This window comes from Chiloscyllium punctatum, chromosome 1, assembly GCF_047496795.1.
Source record: "Chiloscyllium punctatum isolate Juve2018m chromosome 1, sChiPun1.3, whole genome shotgun sequence".
Lineage (NCBI taxonomy): Eukaryota > Metazoa > Chordata > Chondrichthyes > Orectolobiformes > Hemiscylliidae > Chiloscyllium > Chiloscyllium punctatum.
Window position 1 is genome coordinate 86,973,428 of NC_092739.1, and position 24,823 is coordinate 86,998,250.

The following is a 24,823-nucleotide window of genomic DNA, read 5'->3' on the forward strand; positions in this document are numbered from 1 at the left end:
TCTGAGGCTGTGCCCTCAGGTACTAGTCTCTCATACCAGTGGAAACATCTTCTCCATGCCCACTCTATCCAGGCCTCCAGTATTCTGTAATTTCAATGATGTCCTCCTTAATCCTTCTAAATCCCATAGGGTACAGACCCAAAGTCCTAACTGCTTCTCATACGATAAGCACTTCATCCCTGGGATTATTGTTGTAAAGCTCTTGTGGATCCCCTCCTACACTGCATGTCCTTCCTTAGATACAGTGCCATAATCTGCTCACAATATTGCAAACGTGATCTGATCAGAGCTTTATAAAACCTTGGCAGTACATCTCTTCTGTTCGAGACCTCTTAAAATGAATGCTAACATTGCACTTGCCTTCCGAATTGCGAACTGAACCTGCATGTTAATCTTAAGAGCATCTCAAATAAACACTCCATTTGTCCTTCAGATTTCTGTCTTTCCCTGTTTAGAAAATAGTCTATGCTTCTCTTTTTCATACCAAAGTTCATAACCTCACACATTACCACATTGTATTCTGCTACTTCTTTTCCCACTCTCCCAGCCTGTCCATGTCCTTCTGCAACCTCCTCACTTCCTTTGCACTAACTGTCCCTCCACCTATTTTTGTGTCATCTACAAAATTAGCAACAATGCCCTCTTTGTCCAGGTCGTTAATGTATAATGTGAATGGCTGTGGTCCCAACACTGACCCATGCGGAACTTCACTAATCAGTGGCTGCCATCCTGTAAAAGACCCCTTTTTCCACACTTTTTGTCTTCTGCCAGTCAGCCAATCCTCTATCCATGCCAGTATCTTGCACTGTCACCATGGGCTCTTATCTTTTTTAGCAGCCTCCTATGCAGCACCTTGTTAAAGATCTTCAGGAAATGCAAATAGATCACATCCACTGGCTCACCTTTATCGAACTTGCTCATTACCTTCCCAAAGATTTCTAACCAATTTGTCAGACATGATCTCCCCTTGATGAAGCCATGCTGACTCAACCCTACTTTACCATGCACTTCCAAGTCCTCAACAATCTCATCCTGAGTAACGGTCTAACATTTTACAACAACTGAGGTCAGGCTAATCAGCCTATAGTTTCCTGTTGTCTGCCTCCCTCCCTCCTTAACACAGGTATTATATTAGACAACGAAAAATTAGACAACCTTTGAGGAGGGAATCAGACTATAATACATGGGAGAAGAAGTAAAGCATTCAGGCAAGTGGGTCTACAATGAGATTGTGGCTGATCTGATCATCGCTCCACTCAGCTTCACTTTCTTGTCTTTTCTCCTTAATCCTTAATTCCTTCCCAATTAAAAATGTCTATCTCAGCATTCAATATACTAAATACCCCACCTTCACAGCCCTCTGTGGTAAAGAATTCCACATATTTACTACCCTCTGAGAAAATGTTCTTCTTCATCTCTGTGTCTTAAATGGGCAACTCCTTATCCTGAGATTATGCCCTTTAGTACCAGAAGGGCATACAACCACTTCATATCAATCTTGTCAAGCCCCCTGAGAATCTTATGTTACAACAAGGCCCTCTCTCATTCTTCTAAACTCCAAAGAGTACAAGACTAACTTACTCAATCTCTCCTCATATGAAAGTCTTTCCATACTGTCATGAAGCTGAAAGGGGCACTGTACCTTTAAGAGAGTTGAACAGCTAGCAAAGACTTAAAGAGGCACAGAGGGTCTGGAACAAGGTAACCATGTATTGCTTGATCACAACAGCTAGCACTGGCTGGGTTGCTATGAGACAAAAACAAATCCAAATTTGGCCAATCAGTTTAAACTATGTCCCAAGATACCAAACTCCAATCAAGTTTGAATTTGATATTTTGACAATATTAAAACCAATGAAAGGATCTGATGTTTTCGGGTATAAATGTCAGACATTTTGGAACAGTTACCCAGAGTAGCAAAGAGAACTGCCAAGCACCAACAACTAGAAAGATTGCTTGCAGAAAGATCTGCTCTCTTAAAGGGACCTTGATCTATCAATGACCTGGGAAGGAGAATCTCTAAGACGAAGAAAATAAGACAGAGGAAAATCTACAGAGGACATTCGGCAAGCTGATTGGTTTTGAAATGTGATTATATTTTTTATAAATTGTAATTGGGATTTTTATCAGACCAGTATTTTAGAGGGGAAGGTAAAAGACATGTTTAGAGAAAGAATTTGTAAATAGTTGCTAGTTAATCAGTTAGACTGAAAAAAAAGTTGTTAATTGTTACTTTAAATTGTGACTTTTGTAATAGTTCTTTGCCTCTCAAATTTTAACAGCACGGGGTGAATCTTTTCTGTGTGGCTGGGTTAAATTAGCAGAAGGGTTTACCTCGTGTTGTAACAATAGACAGAATCAAACCAATTTAAAATCTGGCCAAATTACCAAGGCTTTCTTGGATTTAATCTAAGAGGTTAACAAAAGAGAGTTTATTAAATGTGAAAAGAAAGAATAACATATCACATCCTGTTTAAGAAGAGCAAGTCAGTCCAAGAAGAGAGAAACATCAAAAGATATATTGATCAGTTTCTTTGGGTTAGTTGTTCATGAAGAGTTGATAGTTCGATAGTCAACTTTGGGTAGTGAAATCTTGGCTTTTGCAGGTTAGTTGAAACCGTTTTAATAGTGGTTGAAGGGTAGCACTCAGAGCAAGAAAACCCTTCTTGTCCTGTTTCCTTCTGACTGAGGCTCGTTGGCTCTAATACTTGGAGCAAGATAGTCCATTTATCTTCAACAAAGGGGCAACCAGTGGGAAGTTATTCAACTGTGACCATTATCTGACCAATGCGCATGGCAGAAGGCTGTAATGCAGCCCGATGTGAATGGTTGTTGTATTCATAAAACTTCACGTTACCACAATTTAACGTAAAAAAGTATTTAGTCCTGAGATTTTACGTTCTAGTGACTTTTGGTAAAAATGTGAACTGTAACAAAACAAGTGTAATTTCAGGAGGAATTTGGGTGCAATTCCCTGTTTGTTCCAAAAGCAGGAACATTTTTCAAAATTTTTGTTACCTCCCAGGAGACAGTATGTACCTTTCATTTCTCAACTTCCCAGTTGACACACCATTTATTGAGGGTGAGATAAATAGTGAGCTGTCAGGGTCAATTGATCAAAAGGAAAAGAAGTGGTAAAATGCAAACAAATACTTTTCCCCTCAGATGCAGGAATACATTTTCACCTTGGTGTTTCCTGATGACAGCATTCTTGAGGTAGGGAACTTGGCAGATTCTGGAATCAATCCTGTGTCCTTCATGCTGTGATCTCATGTTGGTGCTCAAAAGCATGCCATTGTTTGTCACCCAGATTTTTAGACATTTCCAGACTGCATGATCACACATTTTTCAGAGGGGGCACTATATTCCTTCCTAAGTAGAAATTTCTAAATGTAAATCAGTGCATAACTGCCACTCCGCACAAGCAGCTGGGTTGTCAATTACTACATTTAAATATATCAGTTGTTATATCCTTTTCCCATGCCACGTTCAGTAAACTAAAAAAAAGGAAACAAAACTATTCCCAGTCATATTTGCAGGGAAAATAATTAAAGGTGAAAAAAAATCACTGAACGAAACAAAGTGAACAGATGTGCTGATGTTCAGAAAAAATATCTCCTCTGTGGGCTGCCAATATTTCTTATTAGGCTGATAGCCTGGACACTAATTAACAATCAGTGTTCTGAAGGAACGCAACATGGAACTATATATGTACACAGCTACTGAGTTTGAAAGCCTGGTCCCTGGATATTTTGTGTTCCTTTATTATTAAAAATAATATTGTCGGAAAGGTGGATGTAGTTAATTTGACAGGAGGGAACACACCGCAGTGGTGTCATCTAACAGATTTCATGTTTGATATCTTTAGTCAATTAACAGCCATCACATCTGTTCATTTAAAGATGTCGTCTTATAAAGGCATCTCAAAAACTTAGCATGTGCCACCCACAGTTGATCTGTAACAAATCCATATGCCTGCCTAGATTTCATAAACCTTGATATCCTTGCTGAATAAAAATCTAATGGTCTCCGATGTGGAATTTTCATATTAATTTATATTCAGCAATATTTCAGGAAAGGGCTTTGGAGCTCCAGAGCGATGTATTTATAAAATGTCACTGCTGGCTGCCTTAGGACAGAATTCTGCACATCATTCAGATCATAGCATACAATGTGTGAGGAGCCTAAACAGGTATTAGCCTCCATGCTTCCAGCTGCGAAGGCTTCAAGCTCCTGTATTTCCTTCCTAAACCTTGCTCCGGTTTCCTCCCACAGTCCAAAAAGTGCAGGTTAGGTGAATTGGCCATGCTAAATTGCCCGTAGTGTTAGGTTAAGGGGTAAATGTAGGGGAATGGGTCTGGGTGGGTTGCTCTTCGGAGGGTTGGTGTGGACTTGTTGGGCTGAGGGGCCTGTTTCCACACTGTAAGTAATCTAATCTAATCTAATCTCATTGCCTTTCTATATCCCAATTTTCTCCTATAACTAGTTCCTTAAGATGTACCTCTTTGATAGCCTGTTGATCACCTATTGCTTCATTGTCAAATTTGTCTGCTAACTCTCCTGTGGAACACTTTGGAATATTTTATGACATACAGGGCACTAAATACAAAGTTGTCCTTATTGAAACATAGAACATAAGTGCTGGAGCAGGCCCTTCGGCACGTATCATCATCATCCAATACAATCATGGTTGGTCATGCAATTTCAGTTTCCCAATTCCACAATCTTTCCATACCTCTTGATTCCTTTAGCCACAAGGGCCATGTCCAGCTCCATCTTGAATTTTTCTAATGAACTAGCCCCAAAGGCTTTCTGTGGGAGAGAATTCCATGGGTTCACAACTCCTCTCCGTCCTGAATGGTTTACCCCTTATTCTTATACTGTGATCCCTAGTTCTGGACTTGCCCAACATCGGTAACATTCTTCTCTGCATCGGGAACATTCTCCCTAGCCTATCCCATCAGGATCTTTCTTATATGTTTCTATGAGATCTCCCTTCATTCTTCTAAATTCAGCAAGTACAAGCCCAGTTGATCCAGTCTTTGCTCATGTCAGCTCTGCTATCCCAGCAATCAGTTTGGTAAATCGGAGTGGAAGGCGAGATTATAATTCGAATGGGTGGGGAGATTATAACCAGGGGATGGGAAGGGGAGATTATAACCAGGGGATGGGAAGGGGAGATTATAACCAGGGTGGAGGGGAGATTATAACCAGGGGATGGGAAGGAGAGATTATAACCAGGGTGGAGGGGAGATTATAACCAGGGGATGGGAAGGGGAGATTATAACCAGGGGATGGGAAGGGGAGATTATAACCAGGGGGTGGGAGGGGAGATTATAACCGGGGAGAGGTGGGAGGTGAGATTATAACCGGGATGGGAGGGGAAATTATAACTGGGGTGGGGAGTGGGAAGAGGAGATTATAACCGGGGTGGGAGGGGTGTTTGATTATGCTGGCTGCCTTCTCAAAGAGGGTGACAAATCTCCACTACTCTCCACATGTACAAGTGCTTTATACTATCTCTCCTGAATCTTCTGGCCCTAATTCTTAGACTATGCCCCTAGTACTAGAATCTTCAACCAGTGGAAATAGTTTATCTTTATCTACCTTATCTCTCCCTGTCAATATCCTGAAGATCTCGATTAGGTCATCTTGTAATCTTCTAAATTCTTGAAAATAAATTTGTCTAATCCCTCCCAAAAGCATAGCCCGTGAAATCCAGATATCATTCTTGTAAATGTGTATTGAACTTCTTCAGGGCTGAAATAGCCTTCCTTCAGGTGTGGTCAGCTCACGGTGCTCTAAGTGCAGTTTAACTAGGGTTTTGTATACCTGCAGCAAAATATCTGTATCCTTATACTCCAGCCCTTTAGACATGCAGTCCAGTATTCCATTAGTCTTAAATATTTTTTGTACCTGTTCATGGCTTTTTAAAGAGCTATCTACCTGAAACCCAATCGTTAGACATCCACTGTATTTAACTTTACACCTTCTGAAAGATCCCTGATCTATCCATTTTTGGTCCAAAATGGATAACTTCACACTTGCTTGTATTAAAATCCACCTACCGCAGCTACGCCCATTCACCCATTCTATCAGTAAGCTGCTGTAATATTATGCTATCATCAGCACTGTCCATAATGCTGCTCAATTTTGTGGCATCAAACAATTTGGATATTTGACTTTTTATGCCATTATCCAAGTTGTTAATAAATATTGTGAATAATTGAGACCCACCATGTCCCTTTGGGATTCCCCTATGCACTTTGAGTACTTCCCTATTTTTCCAACTCTGTTTCTTGCCACTCAACCAGTTCCCTATCCATGTCAGTAATTTGCCCTCAATTCCACTTTAACAAGCAATCTCTTGATTTTATGAAAATCTTCTGGAAGACCATATAAATAACATCCATTGACTTACCTCTGTCCACCACTCTATCTTCAAAAAACTCTGAGATTTGTCAGGCATAACCTCCCTTCATGACCCAAATTACTGATTAATTGAAAATTTTCGAGGTGATCAGTTGCCCTGTCTCTAGGTTATAGACTCCAACAACTTCAACACCACAGATGTTAGGCTAACTGGTCTATAATTCCCTGGATTTCCTATGGCAACATTGTTAAAGACCAGAATGACATGAGCAAATTTCCAGTCCAGAGGTACAACTCCTGAACACAGGGATCTCTGAAAGATTACAGTTAGAGCATCAGCAATGTGCTATACTGTCTCCTTTAATACTCATCAATGGAAATGATCAGATCCTAGGCTTGGGCACTCTTCAGTTCCATTAATTTCCCCATTATTAATGACTTAATTAGAGTCATAGAGATGTACAGCATGGAAACAGACCCTTCGGTCCAACCCGTCCATGCTGACCAGATATCCCAACCCAATCTACTCCCACCTGCCAGCACCTGGCCCATATCCCTCCAAACCCTTCCTATTCATATACCCATCCAAATGCCTCTTAAATGTTGCAATTGTACAGCCTCCACCACTTCCTCTGGCAGCTCATTCCATACACGTACCACCCTCTGCGTGAAAATGTTGCCCCTTAGGTCTCTTTTACATCTTTCCCCTCTCACCCTAAACCTATGCCCTCTAGTTCTGGACTCCCCGACCCCAGGGAAAAGACTTTGCCGATTTACCCTATCCATGCCCCTCATAATTTTGTAAACCTCTATAAGGTCACCCCTCAGCCTCTGATGTTCCAGTGAAAACAGCCCCAGCCTGTTCAGTCTCTCCCTATAGCTCAAATCCTCCAACCCTGGCAACATCCTTGTAAATCTTTTCTGAACCACATCTTCCTGTTTATTTCTCAGTGCCCTTCCCCATCCACAGTCCTGATGTAGGGCTTATGCCCGAGACTCTCCTGCTCCTCAGATGCTGCCTGACTCCCTGTGCACACTTTTCGACTCTTGACTCTCCAGCATCTACACCGCTCACTTTCTCCAAAGCTCTGTAGTATGCAGGGTATCATGAATTTTTGGGGTTAGGAGTTTAAGATTAGCAGTTCACATTAGCCTCTATGTGTTATGATTCTTCAGACCCCAATTAGCGTATCTTTCCTTTCCTTTCTCCTCATTGCACTTCATCTTGATTCACCTTAAACGCATGTAAGGTGTTAACATTCATTTAAGTACTAGTAGTGAAATTACCCAGTTTCTCCTGAATATTGGAGACGGAATGAAAGGTCAGTCAATGGGGCAGACAATGGGAGGCCATTTGACAAACCCTCCAAAAAATATATCAAATCAGAGCTGGCATTATTCTACTGTCAGGAAATTCAGTTTAAAAAATAGAACGAGCAGTAAGAATGGAGACAAAAGGAGAGCTGACAGTAGTATCCTTGACAACAAAGCAACTCTGATCAGGTTTTGCCTTAGCAATATCCTGAGGCCATTTAATTTGAGTTAAAGTCTTTCAATGACCAGTGTATGAGAAAAGTGATTGTAGTTGATCTAAAGGAAGAGGGCTGCATCTCTGAAGTCGATAGTTGCAGTCCTAGCATCAGTTTAAGAATAGAAAAACCATTTTAATTCAAATATCTCAGTACTTTATCTTTAATTTATAAAAGTGAGGGCCTCAGTTGTGCCTGATCTAACCAGGTAAGAATGAGCAGTGTCTATGAATAAAGTTAAGTTGGTTTAAGCAAGACTTTGTGAAGTCTAGAAATAGTAGTAGTGAAGACAATGTGGACGTTTCTCATCCTTCAATACCCGGGGATTCCTTGAATGCTGCTAGTTCAGACAACATCTTCTTTCTTCTAACTCTGAAATTGTCTCACAGAAGTGAAACTGTGCTAAGGAGAACTGAAATTTCCAATTTTAATCCTTAATTCCAAGGGATTGTCATCTCTTACTTGGAAACAGTCCGAGTTAACACCGTTAGAACATAGAAAATAGGAGCAGGGTCATTTGGCCTTTTAAGCCTGCTCCAATCATTCATTTGAATTATGGCCGATCAACCAAAGTATTATCCTGTTCCTGCTTAGTCCCTTTATCGTTAGGAACTATATCTAAATCCTTCTTGAAAACATTCCATGTTTTAGCCTCAAGCTCTTTCTGTGACAGATAATTTCACAGGTTCACCACACTCTGGGTGAAGAAATTTCTCCTCATCTCAGTTCTAAATGGCATACCCAACATTCTTACAAATGGTGACCCCTGGTTCTGAGCTACTGGTGAAGGTCATTTAAGTGTCACTCCAACTCTGTAACCTGAGCCATGTTGGGGTGAGACAAAGACTTATTTCCTTCGGCCTCAGGAGTTGCATTCCACAGTCCAATAAGACTCCCAGTATGATTAAATCAACTACAGTTTGGTTGCAGCCAAACCTTTTGATATCTTTTAATGCCTGTTGATCTGTCATGGTCTGTTTCTTGCAAGTAGCTACCTTCCTGTTCACAGGCTGCCTTCAGCATTAATTTTTCCACTGGTTGAAATTCAAACTATTTAAAAAGATGGCTACATTAAAAAGTATCATCCTAAAGTGTTACTTCAAACCAACATAAAATCTCTAAAATGAGTAGCATTATCAAAATCTTACACCAGGATATCTCTGTAACCAGAAAATTGCAACACCACCCCGCCCCTCCCAACACTATCCGGGGTGGGGTGATGGCTGAGTGGTATTATCACTCGACTATTAATCCAGAATCACGTTCTGGGGACCTGTGTTTGAATCCTGCCACGGCAGTTGGTGGAATTTGAACTCAAATAAAAAATAATCAGGACAAATCCAACCCAACCAATTACCACCCAATCAGTCTACTCTCCATCATCAGTAAAGTTATGGAAGGGGTCATCAACAGTGCTATCAAGCAGCACTTGCTCAACAACAACCTGCTCAGTCACACCCAGTTTGGGTTTGGGTCACTCATCTCCTGATCTCATTATAGCTTTCGTTCAAACACAGACAAAAGAGCTGAATTCCGGAGGTAAGGTGAGAGTGACAGCCCTTGACATCAAGGCTGCATTTGACTTGAGTATGGCATCAAGGAACCCTGGCAAAATTGGAATCAATGAGTATCTGGGGCAAACAATATACTGGACAGAGTCATATCTGGCACAAAGGAAGATGGTTGTTATTGTGGAGGGTCAGTCATCTCATTTCTGCAGGAGTCGCTCAGTGTAGTGTCCTAGAGCCCAACAATCTTCAGCTGTTTCATCAATGACCTTCCCTCTGTTATAAGGTCAGAAGTGGGGATGTTCGCCGATGATTGCACAGTGTTCAGCACCATTCATGACTCCTCAGATACTGAAGCAGTCCGTGCTCAAATGCAACAAGATCTGGACAATATCCAGGATTGGACTGACAAGTGGCAAGTAACATTCATGCCACACAAATGCCAGACAATGATCGTCACCAATAAGAGACACTCTAACCACTGTCCCTTGACATTCAATGGTGTTACCATCACTGAATTCCCCCCCTTTCAACATTCTTGGGTTACCATTGACTAAAAACTCAACTGGACTCACCACATAAACACATTGGCTATAAGAGCAGGTCAGACACTAAGGATATTGCAGCAAGTAACTCACCTCCTGATACTCCAAAGTCTTTCCACCATCTACAAGGCACAAGCCAGGAGTGTGATGGAATCCTCCCCACTTGCCTGGATGGGTGCAGCTTCAATAACACTTAAGAAGCTTGACACCGTCCAGGATAAAGCAACCTGCTTGATTAACACCACATCTACAAACATTCAATCCCTCCACCACTGGTGCTGTAGTAGCAGTGTATGCTATCTACAAGATGCACTGCAGAAATTCACCAAAGATCCTGAGACAGCACCTTCCAAACCCACGAACACTTCCATCTAGAAGGACAAGGGCAGCAGGTACTTGGGAACACCACCACCTGCAAGTACCCTCCAAGCCACTCACCACCCTGACTTGGAAATATATTGCCATTCCTTCACAATTATTGGGTCAAAACTCTGGAATTCCCTCCCTATCAGCATTGTGGGTCAACCACAGCAAGTGGACTGCAGCAATTCAAGAAGACAGCTCACCACCACGAGGGCAAGTAAGGATAGGATAACAATGCTGGCCAGTCAGACTCCCACAAATGAATTAAAAAAAACAACCTCAGAGCAACAACCCTGACACATTTATCAATGATCTTTCTTCTATCATTAAACACTGGAGCAGAGCTGCTTGTAGACAGTCCCTACAAAACTCAGATCATAACTCACCTGGTAATTAATCAGCCCAAAGCAAGATCTGGTAACATTCAGTCTGAGTCAAGAAGTAACAGATAAGATTCCCGAGGGCCAGGGAATGGGAATTTATAAATGTTAATCTTTTTAAAATTCACAGGATGCGGGTGTCAATGCTAAATGAGCATTTATTACCCATTCCCAATTGCACCGGGCATGGTGAACCTTGGGGATGTTGGGATTGGTTAGCTTATTTGGCTGGATGGTTGGTTTCCAATGTAGACTAGCACCAACATCATGAGTTCATTTCCTGCACTGGCTGATGTTCATATGAAGATCTGTCCATCTCAAAGTTTCCCTTTGCTGAGGCTTGGCGACCCTCAGGTTAAACCAGCACCCGTTTTCTCTCCCTAATGACAGAGCAGCCTTTGGTCTAGGAGGACAATGGCGACTTTACCTTAAACACATCCACACATTTAGTTAGGAAGGGAGTTTCAGGATTTTGATAGTGAAAGTGGCACGGTCACGTAGTTTTAAGCTGGGCTGGTATGTGATGTGGAAGTTACAGGAGATGATGTTCCCAGCTGCTGCCCTTGTATTCAGGTATTAGGCATCATTGTTAGAGTTGTCAAGTTACTGCAGTGCACCTTGCTGCCATTGATAAGATTATGGCAGATCTGTTTGTGTTTTGAATTCCACATTTCCACCTCCCTTCAATTCCTGTCTAGTAAGAATCTACCCACCTCTATCTTAAAAGTATTCAATGACCCTGCCTCCTCCACTGTTGCCTTAGGCAGAGTTCCAAAGTGTTTCAGCCCTCCAAAAAAAACACAAATTCTTATCTCTGTCCTGCATGGGTACCTTTATCCTGGATAGTGACAAGCTGTGGAGACCATTCCATCATACTCCTGCCATATGTCCTGAAGTTGAATTGCTTATAGCCTCTAACCTACTCTTTTATCCACAGCATGCATATAACTGCTCCAGTACAGTCTCTGGTCAGTGATATACAGGTAGAATATTGTACTGGGAATTTCGGTCATTGTAATGTTAACTGTTTTCTTGTTGGAGATGATCATTGTCTGACACTGTGGGGCGTGTAAGTTAATTGTCATTTTTCAGCCCAACCTGGATATTGTCCACGTATTTCTGCAAATGGACATGGGCTGTTTCTGTATCTAATGTTTTGGAATAGTGCTGAACATTGTGAAATTATTGGTGAAGATCCCTATTTCTGGTGGAGGGCAGGTCATTGATGAAGCAGCCGAACATGTTTGGGCTGAGGACACTAGCATGAGGAGCTCCTGCAGAGACAGCCTGGAATTGAGGTGACTGACCTCCAACACTTGTAACCATGGGAGGAGTAGATGGCCTAGTGGTATTATTACTAGACTATTAATTGAGGAAACTTAGCTGATGTTCCTGGAACCTGGGTTCAAATCCTGCCACAGCAAATGGTGGAATGTGAATTCAATACAAAATATCTGGAATTAAGAAGCTACTGATGACCATGAAACCATTGTTATTGTTGGAAAAACTCACATGTCCTTCAGTGAAGGAAATCCATCAGCCTTGCTTGGACTGGCAAAAATGTGACTCCAGATCCAGTGGTTGACTTTCAACTGCCCTCTGAAATGGCCTAGCAAACCACTCAGTTGTATCAATCATTACAAAGTCTCAACAAAGAAATAAAACTAGCTGGAAGAGCTGGAATCAACCTAGGTGCCAAAACCGCAATGGTAGAAACAGCTCTGTCGACCTTGCAAAGTCCTCCTCACTAACGTCTGGGGCTAGTGCCAAAACAGGGAGAGTCATCTCACAGGCTATTCAAGCAAATGCCTGACAGTCACACTCAGAATCATAATTTGGCAGACAATGTCCCAGACACACAATCATCACCCCTGGATATGTCCTGTCCCAGTGGTAGGACAGACCCATTAGAAGTGGCAGCACAGTGGTACACAGTCAGGAGGGAGTTGCGCTCAGAGTTCAGTCTGGACCAGGGACACTCGGCTTCAGGTTTAACATGTGCAAGGAAACCTACTGCTGATTACCACGTACCACCCTCCCGCAGGTGATGAATCCATATTCCTCCATGTTGAACAACACTTGGAGGAAACACTGAGGTTGGCAAAGGCACAAATGTATTCTGGGTGGGGGATTTCAATGTCCACCATCAAGAGTAACTCGGAACCAGTACTACTGATCAAGCTGGTTGGGTCCTAAAAGGACATAGCTGCTGGACTGGGTCTGTGGCACTCATTGAGGGAACCAACAAGAGCAAAGAATACTTCACCTCATTCTTACCAATCCGCCAGCTGCAGAGACATCTGTCCATGACTGTTTTAGTAAGAGTAACCACCACACAGTCCTTGTAGAGACAAAATTCTGCCTTAATGTTGAGAATACCTTCCATAGCATTGTATGCACTGTCACCGCACTAAATGAGACAGTCTTGGAATGGGTCAAGCAACCGTCCTGGGCCATCAACAACAGCAGAATTGTACTTCATGTTCAGATGCAACAATATCCAGGCTTGGGCTGACAAGTGGCAATGACCATCTCCATGAAGAACCAATCTAATCACTGCCCCTTGACATTCAATGGCATTATCATCACGGAACCCCCCACCACTATTAACATCCTTGGAGGTACTATTGACCAAAAACTCAACTGAACCTGCCACATAAACACAGCCACTATAAGAGCAGCTCAGAGGCTAGGAATACTGCGGAGAGTAACTCACCTCCCGACTCCCCAAAGCCTGTCCACCACCTAAAAAGCACAAGTCAGGAGTGTGATGGAATACTCCCCACTTTCCTGGATGAGTGCAGCCCCAACAACACTTAAGAAGCTTGACACCATCCAGGACATAACAGCCTGCTTGATTAGACCAACATTCACAAGCATCCACCCCTCCATCACCAATGCTCAGTAGCAGTAGAGTATGCTATCTACAAGATGCACTGCAGAAATTCACCAAAGAATATCTGCAGACAGCACTTTCCAAACCCATGACAACTTCCATCTGGAAGGACAAGGGCAGCAGATATATGGGAACACCACCACCTACAAGTTCCCCTCCAAGTAACTCACCATCCTGACTTGGAAATATATCATCATTCCTTCATTGTCGCTGAGTCAAAATCCAGAATTCTCTCCCTAAGAGTATTGTGGGTAAAAGTACAGCAGATGGACTGCAGCAGCTCAGATGGCAGCTCAGCACCACCTTCTCAAGGGCAACTAGGGACTGGCAATAAACTCTGGCAGCCGGAGGGAAGGCTTACTTTGCTGATTCCTACGAAGGAGATTGTGTTATGAGCTATAGCTAAACAGGTTGGGACTGTCATCAGTTGAGTTTAAAAAATAAGAGGTGATCTCATTGAAACATATTGGATTTTTATGGGGCTTGACAGAAAATGCTAAGATGTTGTTTTCCCTCAGGGGAGAATCTAGCACCAGAGGGTACAGTCTCAATCTCAGAATAAAGGAGAGGCAATTTAATTTGGAAATGAGGAGGAATGTCCTCTCTCAAAAGGGTTGAGTGTCTTTGGAACTCCTTTTCAGAGATGTGGGGTCAGCATCCTTGTGTATATTTAAGATGGAGATAGATTCTTGATCAGTTGGAGAATCAAGGGTTTACGGGGTCAGAACAGGAAGATGGATGGGAGGAATGTCAGATCAGTCGCGATCCTATTGAATTGCAGAGCAGTCTCGAGAAGCAGAACTGCCGACTCCTATTTCTTGTAGCCTTATGTCTACATTGCTGGCAGGGTCCATTAGCATTTGCAGTATCCAGAGTCTGCAGCCATTTTATGATATCAATTTAGCTGAAAAGTGGCGCTGGAAAAGTATAGCAGGTCAGGCAGCATCTGAGGAACAGGAGAATCGATGTTTCTGGCATTCCTGATGAAGCATAGATTCTCCTGCTCCTTGGATGTACCTGACCTGCTATGCTTTTCCAGCACCACACTTTTTGCTCCTTAAGAGAAGGCAAGGCTGGTGACTGAGTTACTTCAGCTGTGTCCTTTTGCACGGAAGTTCTGGACTTGTCCATCATCTAGGATGGGGATATTTGTGAAGATTCCTGCAGTGAAGTTTTTATTTGACCACCCTTGTTCATGACTGGATGTGTAAAGACTACATCCAGTTTAGATCTGATCCATTAGTGTGGATAGCTTAGCCCAATGTTGTGTTCCCAGGTCGATGCTGAGAGGTTTGAGTTTTCTCTGCTGCCTACGTGAACTTCTGAACCAGCCTATACTGCTATAGCTGGAAAGACTCCTAGCCTGTAGATTTGGCTTGAAACCGCCTCCAAAAATATGGACATCTTTTGCCTGATCTAGTTTAGAAATAGGGAATTATACCCAGTCTGAAAGATTCAGGTTATTGGAGATAGACTGGAAGAACTCTAGGTCAACAACAGAATATCCCATCCCTCCAACTTTGAACATGGAGATGTTGAGGAACATACATATTAATAAATAATTTTAAGCTACATACCAGGCTGCATTGACATGTGCAATAATTGAAGTTGCTGACTAAAGCAGCTTGGAACAACTCAAATTCTCAAACAAATTGAATGTAATGACAATCACTATGGTTTGTGAAGGGAGGACTGAGTTACCCTTTTTTATTTGCTACTTTAGTCTAACATTTTAATTTGTTTAGACAACCTTTGATTTTTGTAACGAGCTGCCTAACAACCTGGAGACTAGCCTCTGAACGATTACAATAACTTATGGTTCAATGCTGCATCAAAGATTTCTAAGACAAAAGTATGGCATTTCACTCCTTAGACAGATATTAGGGCAAATGGCCAAAGCATTGGCCCACCTTGTAGGTTTAAAGGCACCTCAAAGAAAGAAACAAGGTTGATAGGGAGAGATGTTAGAAGGGTATTCCAGAGTTCAGGGCCACACATACGAAGGTACAGCAACCATTGTTACAGTAACTAAAACTGGGAAAGCATCACAGACATTAAAGGATTACGAATATCCAGATTAAACGAGATACAAACTTGGGAGTGACAGATCCACAAAGGTAGGAGTCGATGTTGGTCAGTGAGCCAAGAGGCAATAGGGAAATGAGACTTACATAGAGTTTAGATAGAATTTTGGATGATGGAGTTTGTGTGTTACATATGGAGGGGACAAAGTGGAAGCAGAGTGTGCGAGAGAAGTTAGAAGTGAGGTGGAGACACAAGGTCATAACAAAAACATAATTGAGGGTTTTGTCAGATGAACTGAGACAAGGGTGAAGTTAGGTGATGTTGGCAAAAACGGACAGCCAGAGTTAGGAACTATTGTGTGATTTGCATTATAAAATAAATATTAATAACTATTAAAATGGCAAATTTGAACTTAAATAGTTTTAATCAATAGATTTATCCATCAGCTTTAATGGTCACATACAACACACTGATCTTGTACATAACGTGTTTTGGTAACAAACTTGTTTGACAAACTAGAATCCAAGCAGGTTATTTAGCAAAATGACAAACTCCAAACATTCACTAAAGTGTACACTGTATGGTCAAAAGAGGACTTAAATATTTGTCTTTTGGTCCCGTCTACATTAAATTAAAGACAATTTTAAAAACAGAAATCTTAATAAGCAATGCTTAGTTTTACCAGTGCCAAATAAATTGCTGATTAGTAAGAAAAGGATATCAATAGAATTTTCTGCTCAGCATAATCGTTAAAGTGCTTCTTGCTAGGTTTGAAATTACTGAGCTCACCAATTATACAAGAATTTTTCACATTTAGTCCATACATTTAAATTTCAAATATTTAGTTAATCATGAAAATCTGTATAACAAAAGCCTATATGAAAGCCTAAAACATTTTGCACATTACAGAAATTCAGTGCCATCAGAAATTAATACACTCTGTAAGAAGCATATATGCAGCTTGAACTGCTTGTCCATATTCAGATCCAGCTGTTAAATTCCACAGTACAGCCTTGTATAGATGTCTACCATGGCATACATGGGTTTGGACAATCACGTAAATATGATTCAAATGTTCCTTCAGAGATTTCCATCAGGGTAGTATATGTAGTCAACTGTGAAATGCAAATATTATTAGAAAATCTCTCGAATTTCCTAGGTTGAGTCCAAATACTATCGATATACAATTTAAATTCATGCTCATATAGCAAAAATAAAAAAGTCAAATCATAATTTCAAAGACTCGAGATTCAAGTAGTGCAAGCATATTTCATATGCAAGGAGATATCTCTCAGATAATCCCTGTTAATAAAAAGTCAGATTTGCCATAGCCCTATCCATTTATTTAAAAGAAAAAGAGTCCAGAGTTTTATTCAGAAGTTTGTTTTGGGCATTGACTAGTGTCAAGGATTTTGTCTTTGACTAGTTTGAATCTGTATTCTCTCTACCTCACTGTTTAGATTTTTGATACCAGGATTCATTCAGGGCTTTCTTGAACATGTGCTAAGCCATGAAGTTTGTCCTACTGCATATAAATATATAAAATCACATTTACCCATACACACACTTTTTAGTCAATTCAAAGATTGTGTACTGGTGAAATACTCCTTGCTAAGTAAAACTGGAATTAAGGAATATTAATAGGAGAATCATAGACTTGTTTCTTTATCAATCTGGAACACCATTAAAACAGCAATAAATGAGGAGAAAGAAAATCTAAAAAGGACTAGAGATTAACAAAATGACTGGAATCTACCAATATTAAACAGTATAATTCCCAAAATGGCTGAGCACATTGTACCTCTGCACTAAAAAGAGAGAGAGAGAGAGAAGACAGACCATCTAAATTGGAACAATTCAATTTACACTCACTTTATTGAGAACAGGCTTTGTTGTCAAGACATCATAAATAGTTTCTACAGAAATATTCTGAAAGACAAGGAATAAGACATGCATCTCATTATACTTTCAGTAAGCAAACTGCACTAACACAAAACTGTCCAATTTGTAATCGACATTTACTACATTTTCAAAAAAGACAAAATTCTCTGTTGTCAGATGTCACTATCAAAATGATGGAATGGGTTTTCAAAAAAAATACTAATGCTGCCCAGAAAATTAGAAATTTATGTAACTTTGCAAACAACAAAATGTCAATTTTTAAATAATTTTACTGAATATTTTAATAATATCAGCTTAATATGTGCCAAGCAGCCATATAAACAGTCAAGTTTCATCAGTGAAAATGAAAACCAAGCTGGATTATTTATATTTGCATTTAGATTTCTTAACCTGAGTTGACCTACACAGAAGCTAACAATTACATGTGAGTGTAGACTATTTGGCTCCATTAGCCTGCTTCACTAGTTGATAACATAGGGCTACGATCAAATTACGCACAAATTAAGTTCCTGCCCTTGTTGCACTAACAAATGAGTCAATCTGCCTGCCTGGATTTTAAAAAAAAATGATCCTGTCTTCACCATTCTCTTGGGAAGAGAGCTCTAAAGAAACTCAAACCTCAGGAAGGAAAAAGATCCTCGGGTCTATCGTAAAATGGGAGACTCCACATTTTTCAGAATGATCTATTAGTTCTATTCTCTAAAACAAGGGGAAGCATCTTCTTAGAATCCATCTTGTCGAGTGTCCTCAGAATCTTAAAATGTTTCAAGATCCCACCCCTCATTCTTCTAATACATAAAGCCAGCCTTGCTAACCTTTCCTCATGAGACTAGCACCTTATCCAAGAAATCTGTAATGTGAATCTGCTCTGAACTGTTTTAATGCTATTGTGTCCTTCAAAGAACACAACTGTACAGAGTACCTCTGATGTGGTCTCAACAATGCCCTGTTCAAACTTAAAATATAGCTATTTTTAAATTCCATTCCCCTTGCAATGAACTAAACAGCCATATCTGCATATGATCTTTTTGGCAATCAATGTACCAGAATTCCCAGACCTCTGTCGACCTCAGTTTTACAATTTCTCTTCATTTAAGTAATATGCTGTTCTCTAATCATCCTGCCAAGGTGAACAAATTCACATGTTCCACATCATACTGCATCTGATAATATTTTGCTCACCCACTACAGATATTCCTTTGCACCTCAAGTCCTCTGTACAATTTACTATCCTAACTACCTTTGTGTCATCAGCAAATTCAACAACCACACATTCAGTCCAAGTCATTGTTGTGGGATATAGGTAAAGTAGTGTTACTTCTGCAATCATAATTACTTATGCAAGGTAAATGCACTCACACCAGTGTGTAATTGTTTCAACCAAGAGCTGAGTCAACAAGAATGAAAATTATGTAGAGGAAATATATAATTGTTTTGTATTAGCTAAAATGTGCATACAAGAATGAAATGTGCCTGAAAACAATGGTAGATGTTACAGACAAATAGATAAGGTGCTGTGAGGGTGTAGGTTAAGCCAGATATGCTTGTACAAGCTGTAGTTATAAGCATATGTTGCCCACTTCTGCAAAAACAAAAAAAAACCCAATTAAAAGGTCATAAGGATCAATATGGTTGGGGAAATGGAGGAAATGTCACAGGTGGGGGAAGCAGATAGTAGTGAAGGAGGATATACCTAACAATGGACCACAGCAGGTTGTGGTGAAATGGCCAAGTAAAACTTGTACTTTGTTATGCACAAGGCCGGATAAGGCAAGAGATAAACACTAGTAATGGGCACTGGGTTTAGAGTAGTGGGAGGAGGGAAGGAGAAACGAATCCTATATAAGATATGTACTTGCTAAACTCTGTGTGTCTATTTTAGGCACCACGTTTGCAAGTGTATAATAAACATACGGATTGCTTCAGATCTTGTCTCGGACTGAAATTCTTGAGGTGAGTGAGCTTCATTTCTCACATTGTCGTAGTTTGCAAATAGTGGAAGTCCCAGTATTGACCAGTGTTGTTCTCTACCAGCAACCCACTTATGCCTAGTATTTCCTGTTAGCTAAGCAAGCTCATAATCATGCAAACATTTACCCTTTACTCAGTTCTTATGAGTAATATCATGTATGTTTCTATTATCTTTATCAGATGCCTTTGTGGAAATTTAAATTTACCACATCCACCAGTTCCACTTTATCCACATTTCACGTTAATTCCTTGAAGAACTTTAAAATGAGTAAGGCCTGCTCTCCTTTTCACAAAACCATGTTGGCTCTGCCATTGGCATTGAGATTTTCTAAGTACCCTGCTATAAACCCCTCAATAATAGACTAAACTTGTTTATTAAAATACATTTCTATAGAAACATGTATTTGTTGTAATATCAAAAAATCTAAAACAATATAATTCAACACAGTACAAAGAAAAAACCAAACTGCACTCAAGTACAATTGTATAAATCTATATATAAAAACCAAATATGCATCATCTACTACTACAACAACTACAACAACAACACTACACAGCAAGACAAAATACTGGCTCTCTGTATCCAGGTAGTCCAAAAAGGGCTGCCATACTTGTAAGAAAATCCAGAGGGATATGCTCCATAATTATCTTATGCCAACCCAACAAACTGAGGATTTTCAGACACCCAATCTAATAGAATATTCTTTCTTGCACAAAATGAATGGATGTTGAAAAGTTTCTTTCTTATACTCATCTACAGGGAAGGCCAAGAGGAGGAGAAATCAGGTCCATCTCCACCCTTGTCCTCAAGATCCTCTCTAATGTACCTACAACAGCGCTCTGTCTGCAGCAGAACCAGAGGCAATGAGTAAGAGTGTCCATACTCGCTTTGCACTTGGGACATGTTGATGATGATCCTGGTTTAAGTTTTGATAAATGATCTGGACTTAAAAATGTGTTGCTGGAAAAGCGCAGTAGGTCAGACAGCATCAAAGGAACAGGAGAATCAACGTTTCGGGCATAAGCCATTCTCCTTTGATGCTGCTTGACCTGCTGCGCTTTTCCAGCAACACATTTTTAAGCTCTGATCTCCAGCATCTGCAGTCCTCACTTTCTCCTTCTACTATTTATACCTATTTTTATAGTACTGGACAGATTTTTCTCATACTCAAATTCCATCCTTATTCTTTTAGTCATTCTTCGTTTTTCTAAAAGAATATTGTCCAATCTTCTGACCCTCTCCTTCTCTTTGTGAATTGTACACATCTTCTATCTTTAAGTTCCTCAGTTTGCCATGGATAGTGCACTCTTCTCCAGAGTGTCTTTTTCACTGGAATACATGTCCTGAGTGTTCTGAAATAACTCCTTAAATGTTGGCCACTCCATTCATTTTTATGTTCTTCTCATAATGTAAATTTCCCAATTCACATTGGCAAGCTCACCCCTTCTTTAAGAGCTTCACAATTGCTCTAAGTTTAAAACAATACTCTTAAGATCTACTGTTCTCGCCCTTAAAATGAATATGAAATGCAATCACATTCACATTCAATCACCACTACTTCAGGGTGCCTTCACGGAGAAGTCATTAATCCTGTCCCACTGTACATTACCCTATCTAGGATAGCCTTCTCCCATTGGCCGCACAACATGAGCCTGAAAACATAATGAACTCATCTTCCAAGCTACCTTTGCCAATCTGATTCAGTGAATTTATGTGCACATTAAAAATCACCCATAATTACCACTATACCTTTCTCTCGTGACTCCATCATTTCTTCATGCATACCTGTCATTCATTGTAGTTACCAGCAGGGGGCCTGTAAATCATTCCAAGAGACTTACCTCTATCCAAACGGATTTATAACTAGCACTAATATTTTTAGTTAACAGAGCCTCTCCAACTTTTTCCTCAGCTTCTGAAACGTCAAACACCTTTCAATACTGAGATACCAGTTATTTTTAAAATCTTGCATCTATATCTCTATAAAGGATAATATAAGATACATATTGCTTTGTATTTGAATTGTCAATTCATTCATTTGGTTATAAATGCTATATATAGACACAGAGCCTTTAAATTCTTTAAATTTTCACAACATATAGCTGTGTCTGCTAGAACACTCTTAAGTTGTACACATTGTCCTGTCTTGAGAGAGAGCTTGACAGATGCAAAGTACATTTCCAGCCATGACCACAATGGTGTAAGTTAGCAAAGACAGACTTACAGCTTGCGTTGTTTGATTCATGCACTTCATGGCAGGAATTCTACGATTATCCAGAAACAGTGGGTCCTTCCAATGATCATAGTTTGTTTCTAGCACATACCAGATGCCATGCTTAATGTCAAGCCTAGGTTTGTACACAAAAAAAAAATCAAAATCAAACTCCAACAAAGTCTCTCTGATCCAAATGTTCCACTGCATTTACAATGCAGAACATAGAAATCCTATTTCATTTGGATTTACTTACTCCCAGATATCCAGAGCAGCTGTCCTTGAACGGGTGATTACACAACCTTCACCAGACTGGTTTCCTCCAAGTATATAATAGGCCGGTGCTAGCATTTTAGTTTTGGCTAACTGATCCTTGGCTTGTGTGTAACTGCAAGATAGAGTCAAAAATGTTAGTGTGGGTAAATCCATTCCATCAAAATCAAGAAGAGTTTACAGATTCTAGCTCGAATAAAAATCTGGCCTATGGAAAAGCAAAAAATAACTATTTCTCAGTTTGTTACTAACATTTGGACCACAGAATGTCTTTGAGGGATTATTTGTGGGCTGAAAGATCTATAGAATAGAAACTAGATGTCGAAATTCTGAAATAGTTCACTGAGGTGTACAGAATATCTAAATTAGGAAGAGAAATAGCTACCTCCAAAATACAATTGAATTTATGATAGACACATTACCTGGTCGCATTCTCCAATACAGATCGGGTGAGGAAACTCATCCATATACCATCCCTTTTACCTAATATCCATTCAATGATGCCTGAAAATCAAGTTAACATAGATTTAAAATGCTGGAATTTTGTAAATACCCCAAACTTACAGTAAAGAACCCCAAAATTTGGATCTAACCTACGAAACCTTGCGTTGACACTTTTCAGGCAAAGAAAAGACAATTAATAACACTTCACCATTTATGTTAGCTGTGATTCTTAGATTCTAATGGGACCTTAGTCATGGCAGGGGACTCCGATAAGGACATCAGAAATGAATCCTTGAAGAGGTCAAACAGACCTGCCAACTTACAGATAGCTCTGGTTAGTGATTGGTCAAAGTCAAGAAGACCTAACCAGAAAGGCACCAACTTTGTCGGCACTATACGGAGATGAAGTTGAGGGAAGGGACCGAGTTCACAAACTTCTAAATATCCCAGCTACTGAATCCTTCAAGTGGCCCGCCTCTCCCACATTTGGCAGAACCTGCCAATGTATTGACTTTAGTAATTGCAGAATCAATTAGATTGGAGAGGAAGCAAGTCTTCCGTTATCGAGAGACTGCTTCAGAGGTGGAGGATATTTAAACAATTTAAATAAATTAAAATTTCTATAAACGTTTATATAATAGTATAGAATGTTAGTCACCTTAGATACAAAAGGAAAAAAGTGTTATAAAACTACATTTTGCCAAAATAATCCAAGTCTTAATGATAATCAGTGTTAATTACCAATATATCCTCCATCAATGCTGAAACGTTCATTCATTGTAAGTGTAAATGTCCCCTGTAAAGACAGTAGTTTGGATTACACATTAGAGGGTCCTCAAAGTGCACTGCCACGTGATTATTTTTAAACACCGAATCTATTGTGTATTGACAATTATTTTCCAATGGTCAGTTAGATATAAAGCATTAACTTGACAATTGAATAAGATTACAATGGTCCAACTAGGAGGAGATAGTCACCTCAGAGTACAAAAGAGTCAAACTATTGACGATTTAGTAGTAGTGTCAAGAATTATACTCAATGACAAAAATTAAAATTGGCTGGGACTCCCTTCTCTAGAAGAGAGGCCTAAAAACGAATAAAGGGTTTCTTGACATGAACATGAAGAAAATGATTGTTTGTGGAAATGTTTAAGAATAAATGACCAATTTCTATGGTCTATTCTGGACAATCTATATGGATTGACACTAGTCTATAGACTTCTCTTCTATTCTTCAGAATCATGGGCATCTTGGAATCAAGCCAGTTAGAGCCTTTCAAGTTTATTAAAACCTGTATAATAAACAAAAGTGCAGGAAAGACTACCATTGCTGTATTGTAATTTACTTAAGTATTGGACTAGTCATATAGATATTGTTCTTGTGGCAGTGGTAATATCCCTACCTCTGAGCCAGAAGGCCTAGGTTCAAGTCCCACCTGCTCCAGAGATATGTCACAGCACCTCTGAATGGCTCTTAGCAAATATCTATAAAAACAGTGGCCACAAGTGCAGGCCAGAGGCTAGGAATCCTGTGGAAAGTAACTCACCTTCTGACCCTCCAAAGAATGTCCACCATCTACAAGACAGAGGTCAGGAGTGTGAGATGAGTGCAGCTTCAACAAAAATGAAACAGCTTGACACCATCCAGGACAAAACAACCACTTGGTTGGCACATCCACAAAAATCCACATCAGTGTGTACTATTTACAAGATGCACCACAGAAATTTACCAATGATCCTTAGGCAGTACGATTGCTACCATCTAGAAGGACAAGGGCAACAGATACATGGATTTACCACCACTTCAAGTTCTCCTCCCAGCCACTCAGCTAAACTTTGAAAGACATCGGTGTTTCTTAAGTTTCACTGTATTGAAATCCTGAAATTCCTTTCCTAATGGAATTGTGGACACGCCTACATCAAATGTAGTTCAAGAAAGCAGCTCAAAACCACCTTCTCAAGGGCAACTGGGGATGCAGAATATCAATACTGCATAATGAAGCAAACAATATTTTTCTACACACACACACACACACACACAATCTCATTAATTACATGTTTAAAATGCTCTGCAACATCACCTGAAGTTGCCTTTGCTTGAGCTGAACTACTGAAACCTTTGTCTATGAATTTGTTAGTGTCAGACTGGACGATCCTAATGCTTCCTCAACTGTTCTCCCACATTCTAAACACAATTTGTATTACTACAAAACTCCACAGCTTGTATCTTAACTTGTATCAAGTCTTGTTACCCCTGTACTTGCTGAACTGCAATGACTACCTGCCAAGCTAAGTTTTGTTTTTAAAATTCTCATTTCCAGCCCCCCCCCCCCACCCCCTTGTATCTGCTGACCCTGCCCTTCCAATGGTAAAAGGTTTCAGGTTGCGAAGGTGCTGCTGAAG

The 24,823-nt window shown here is 40.2% G+C and overlaps 1 protein-coding gene and 1 long non-coding RNA gene across 2 annotated transcripts in view; one reads left to right on the forward strand and one right to left on the reverse strand.

The window, feature by feature from the left end:
- Window positions 1-1,927: 1,927 nt before the first annotated feature.
- On the forward strand, window positions 1,928-20,432 carry LOC140477110 (uncharacterized). Its single transcript, XR_011960651.1, has 3 exons — window positions 1,928-2,088; window positions 19,403-19,473; window positions 20,252-20,432. It is a non-coding gene; the product is annotated as an uncharacterized lncRNA (long non-coding RNA).
- Window positions 16,024-24,823, reverse strand: part of asah1b (N-acylsphingosine amidohydrolase (acid ceramidase) 1b) — a 36,808-nt gene continuing 28,008 nt past the window's right edge. The window contains exons 10-15 of the mRNA XM_072570362.1: window positions 23,163-23,217; window positions 22,400-22,481; window positions 21,961-22,092; window positions 21,717-21,840; window positions 17,491-17,547; window positions 16,024-16,733 (exon numbers count right to left, since the gene is read on the reverse strand). Of these exons, the coding sequence (XP_072426463.1) occupies window positions 16,644-16,733; window positions 17,491-17,547; window positions 21,717-21,840; window positions 21,961-22,092; window positions 22,400-22,481; window positions 23,163-23,217 (540 nt within the window). The 3' untranslated portion in view covers window positions 16,024-16,643. The remainder of the gene's footprint in view (window positions 16,734-17,490; window positions 17,548-21,716; window positions 21,841-21,960; window positions 22,093-22,399; window positions 22,482-23,162; window positions 23,218-24,823) is intronic.